The sequence below is a fragment of the Pteropus alecto genome, unplaced genomic scaffold, assembly GCF_000325575.1.
Source record: "Pteropus alecto unplaced genomic scaffold, ASM32557v1 scaffold44, whole genome shotgun sequence".
NCBI lineage: Eukaryota > Metazoa > Chordata > Mammalia > Chiroptera > Pteropodidae > Pteropus > Pteropus alecto.
Window position 1 is genome coordinate 9,319,298 of NW_006436812.1, and position 1,805 is coordinate 9,321,102.

General features: G+C 50.5%; 2 protein-coding genes across 2 annotated transcripts in view; one reads left to right on the forward strand and one right to left on the reverse strand.

The window, feature by feature from the left end:
- ZNF646 (zinc finger protein 646) overlaps positions 1-1,264 on the forward strand; it is an 8,847-nt gene extending 7,583 nt beyond the window's left edge. Inside the window, exon 4 of the mRNA XM_006914155.3 lies at positions 684-1,264. Coding sequence (XP_006914217.1) covers positions 684-805 — 122 coding nt within the window. The 3' untranslated portion in view covers positions 806-1,264. The remainder of the gene's footprint in view (positions 1-683) is intronic.
- Positions 1,265-1,425: 161 nt separating this feature from the next.
- Positions 1,426-1,805, reverse strand: part of PRSS53 (serine protease 53) — a 6,001-nt gene continuing 5,621 nt past the window's right edge. The window contains exon 11 of the mRNA XM_025048372.1: positions 1,426-1,567. Coding sequence (XP_024904140.1) covers positions 1,548-1,567 — 20 coding nt within the window. The 3' untranslated portion in view covers positions 1,426-1,547. The remainder of the gene's footprint in view (positions 1,568-1,805) is intronic.

Here is a 1,805-nt window from a genome sequence, read left to right on the forward strand (position 1 = left end):
CTTAGAAACTAGACTTTTGGTCCTTTCTTACCACTGTTGCCTCCTGTCTCTTCTCCAACTCTTTATTCAACCCTTTTCTTCCTCCTTCACTGGGTATCTCCTTTTTAGGATCCAACCAAACCACCCTTTCCACCTGAACACCTCCTCCTGCTAGCACACTTTTAACTGGAGAACTGAGTCATACATAATTGTTTCTTTTGAAGCCAAGCCCAGCTGTAGCAACAAGTCATTAGCCCCTATCTCCTTCTATCGGAGAATCTTCTCGGAGTCACCCTGACCCAGCCCAGCTGGAAGACGAGGCTGCTGAGTAGGACAGCTTGTTCCCTCAGTGAGCCCTAGGCTTCTGTGCTCCACATCCTCTAAAGATCTCCTAGGACCCATTCCATTTAGTGGCCACTACGGGTGGGTGTCCTGAGATGGTGAGCCCTTGACCAGAAATTGGCAGAGAAGGAAGGGATGGTGGGCAAGATTCCCTCAGAGCTGACAAGTTGGCTTTCAGGATAAAAGAGTTCTTGTGACTTCAAGGGAATGTTCAAGGAGACAGTTAGCCAGGTTTGGAAAAATAATTAGAGGTCCTAGGATTCTGGGGTTCTCATACAGACCTTAAGCCATGGGCAGGGCTGGGAAGGAGGATACAGGCTTTGCGGAGTGTGCCCCCCTTAGTGACCTCTCTCTCTCCCCAGGAGGCCCAAAGGCCCCAGCGGCAGGCAGAGGGGACTTGTCGTTGCCACCTCCACCTACCCCCACGACTCCACTCCTGGACCCTTCACCCCAGTGGCCTGCAGACCTCAGCTTCTCCCTCTGAACTTCAAGTCTCCAAAGATCAGAGTATGGGGTGGGAGTGCAGGTGCAGGGAAGAGGCTTGATCTCCATGTTCTGCTCAGGAGTAGTTTGGGCATCCCCATCTCTTCTCCTTTTCCCCTATGAAGAGGACCCAGATCTGCCTTTCCCAAGGAAGGAGTGAGGTATTTCTCATGTTCCTGTCCTTGAAGGACTTCCTTCCCCAGCCTTTGTCACCATGCTCTTCCCTATGACTAGCCCTGCAAGAAACCTGATGCCAGGCTCTACCACGATGCTAGGTCACCCTCACCAACTCCCAGATTCCAGCACCAGGGAGAGGCAAATTCAGACAGCTACCAGTAGGAATGTTGCCTGTGGAAGGGGGGCCTTTTGCTACAATTTGTAACTTATTTTCTAAAATCTATTTTATAACAATTTATTTAAGTTTTAAAAAGGAAAATTGATACCCCTCCAAAAAAATTTTTTTTCAATGTATGTGGTTGGTGTGTTTGTATCTAAGGGAATGAAAATATAGGGACCACTGAGTCATTTAAGTCAGAGAGCAGAGCTGGGAGTAGGGAGCATCCACAAGTGACATCTGCCTGTCCTGCAGGGTAGGGAGTGGGGGCAGCTGCCAATCTGGGCAGGATCCTTCTTGGAGCCCACTGGGCTGTCGGGCCTGCCCCAGTGCCTGGAATCCTGTGTGGGTGGGGGGAATGGAGAGGGGCAGAGGCAGTAACTTGTTTGCAGCATCTCAGAGTCATCTGTCAACAGCCGGCTGGTTGACCTGTCAGGGAGAGGAAGGAGTTGAGGGCAGGTTGGCTTCATCCTCACAACTTCCCTCCCTCCTTGGAAGGAAGAAAAAGGAGGTACTACTTAGCCTCCATGCTGGATGAGAAAACAGGTTCAGAGAGGTTGAGAGTTCTGTTCCAAGTCACACAATAATGGAGAACCAGAATTTGAATCCAGATGGATCTGTCCACTGCTCTACCCTGCCCAGGGCAGTTAGACGTGGCTCAGAACAG